Genomic DNA, 2,100 nt, shown 5'->3' on the forward strand with positions numbered 1-2,100 from the left:
GGGCTGCCGGTGGGGGCCCGAGCTGCAGCCTCTGGCCCTCCAGCACCTCCATGGGGAGCAGCCGCTCCCAGGAGTGTCCCGAAGGGGACTGCCACCCAACCCCCGCCCCCACAAAGCACAACAGACCCCGCCAACGGGCAGCTCCAGGCTCCGGGGTCTCCCCAGGGCTCGGCGCTTACGCTGGCAGCCCCAAGTTTGTGCGGCTGTGCGCCAGTCTCAGCCCCGAACCCGGCTTTGTTTGGTTGATTTTTAAAGTTACGTTAGACATTGATTAATCAGGGCCTCCTTGGGGGCGGGGGTCAGTCTCAGGACTATAGAGCAGTCAGCGGCCACTGCAGCCTGAGTCCATCCCCGGCCAGGGAGTGATGCAGCAGCCCCCCCGCCCCCCCGCTGCTCCCCTCAGCAATGGCTTTCAATGGATCGGCCTGTTCCGCTCCCCACTCTTGCCCTGGGGAGTCCTCTCGCACTGCACCCCTGGCCTGCACCCCAGTTCTTGTGTGCATGAATAAATACAGCTTTAAAAAATGTATTAATTAACTTGCTTCACCCTGAGGGTGAGCAGCGCCCTCGCTGCGGGCCAGCTCCCTGCAGTGACCCGGGAGCGCCCTCCGGCTGTCCACCGTCTCAGGGCCAAGCTGGCTGTGGCCTGAGGCCCCATCTAGCTGCAGCTGATTCCTGGAAGTTGACAAGCACAGACCAGTCGTTCAGGGCACCTACTTTCCCTAATCTAAAAAGGCCGCAGCCCTCACCCATCTTTATGAGACGTGTTTATGAAGAGAAACCAAAGATCACCCAAGTGGAAAATGAAACAGTGCTGGCGTCACGGGCAGCTCCTGGGCAGGTGCCGGAGAGGAGGCTGGGCCCGAGCCTTGAGCTGCCCGGCCAGCCCAGGGCAGCGTGAGCAGGACAGCAGACGTGCCTCTGGGTCCGCGGGAATGGACGGGGCGAGGCGGGGCGGGGGGGGGCAGGATGGCCCCAGGACGGCCGCCTGCTGGCGAGCCCCAGTAACTAAACCCATCCCCCCACTCCAGCATCAGGGAGCCAGCTGGCCCCATGCTGCTGTCCTCAGCTCCCAACTCAGAGGGTCAGTCAGGGGTCAGCCCGGGGGTGCTGAACAGCACCACCCTCGGGGCCTGGGGTTACAGTGATGACCCCCGGGATGCAGAGGCACCAGGTGGTCATCTGAGGAGGAAAAAAGCCTCTGGAGAAGCCTGAAGCCCCATGTCCAGCACCCCAGGCCTGACAGCCACAGGCCCCCAGAGCCACGGAGGCTGCTGGCCGAGTCCGTGGGCACCTGGGCTTCAGCCCGCCTGGCCCCACGTCAGTGGTCAGCTCCTGCGGCGTCTGCCTCCCACGCTGGGCAGAGGACAGCCACGCACAGGCTCCCGGCTGGCCGTCGGGCGAGGAATGGGGAGCTGCGGCCCCGGCTGGCCTCCCCTGCCTGGCCCTGCCCCGGCCGGGGGCCTGCCTGTGGGCATTTCCGCAAGTCTGTGTCTCAGGCTGGACAGTGCCCAGCCCTCTGGCGGCACGCTCCGCTAGCCCTGCTGCTCCCCAGCAGGATAGCCGCTCGGGGGCGGGGCTTGGCGGTCAGCGAGGGCTCCATCCCAGCAGCCCAGTTCTCCAGGGAAGAAATGAGGGTTCTTTCTTTCCAAAGATTAAAAAACCACCTAAAACTCACCACTTTGAACAGACTGCAGATGCCTTTCCATGACTTAAGTGCTGATTCCTGCCGATTACCAGCAGGAGAGCGGCCAGGAGGCCGGGATGTCCCCGGCTCTCCTTTCACTGACACACCCAGGAAGTTGGGGCGCTCCAGCCAGGCTTGGGTGCACACAGCCTCGGCAGGGAACAGTCCCAGAAGGACGAGTGTCCTTCCCGCCCCAGGAGGGGCCTGCGCCCGCCCGCCCGCAGGCCAAGCCCCAGGAGGGAAGCAGGGCGGGGCGCAGGGGCAGGCTCCGCAGCGACTCCCCCACCGGCCGCCACGAGCCAAGTCCCTCTCCCCAGAGGAACAGGGCCGGGAGCAGTGGCGCGTCCCGCGGGCTCCGGGGCCCAGCTGGGCTGGGGGGGGGAACAGTCCCAGAAGGACGAGTGTCCTTCCCG

General features: G+C 65.6%; 1 protein-coding gene across 1 annotated transcript in view; it reads right to left on the reverse strand.

The window, feature by feature from the left end:
• The window catches only part of SPIRE2 (spire-type actin nucleation factor 2), a 15,247-nt gene extending 13,263 nt beyond the window's left edge, over positions 1-1,984 (reverse strand). The window contains exon 1 of the mRNA XM_012722844.1: positions 1,679-1,984. Coding sequence (XP_012578298.1) covers positions 1,679-1,709 — 31 coding nt within the window. The 5' untranslated portion in view covers positions 1,710-1,984. The remainder of the gene's footprint in view (positions 1-1,678) is intronic.
• Positions 1,985-2,100: the final 116 nt, after the last annotated feature.

The sequence above is a fragment of the Condylura cristata genome, unplaced genomic scaffold, assembly GCF_000260355.1.
Source record: "Condylura cristata isolate star-nosed mole 26May11 unplaced genomic scaffold, ConCri1.0 scaffold00009, whole genome shotgun sequence".
Taxonomy (NCBI): domain Eukaryota; kingdom Metazoa; phylum Chordata; class Mammalia; order Eulipotyphla; family Talpidae; genus Condylura; species Condylura cristata.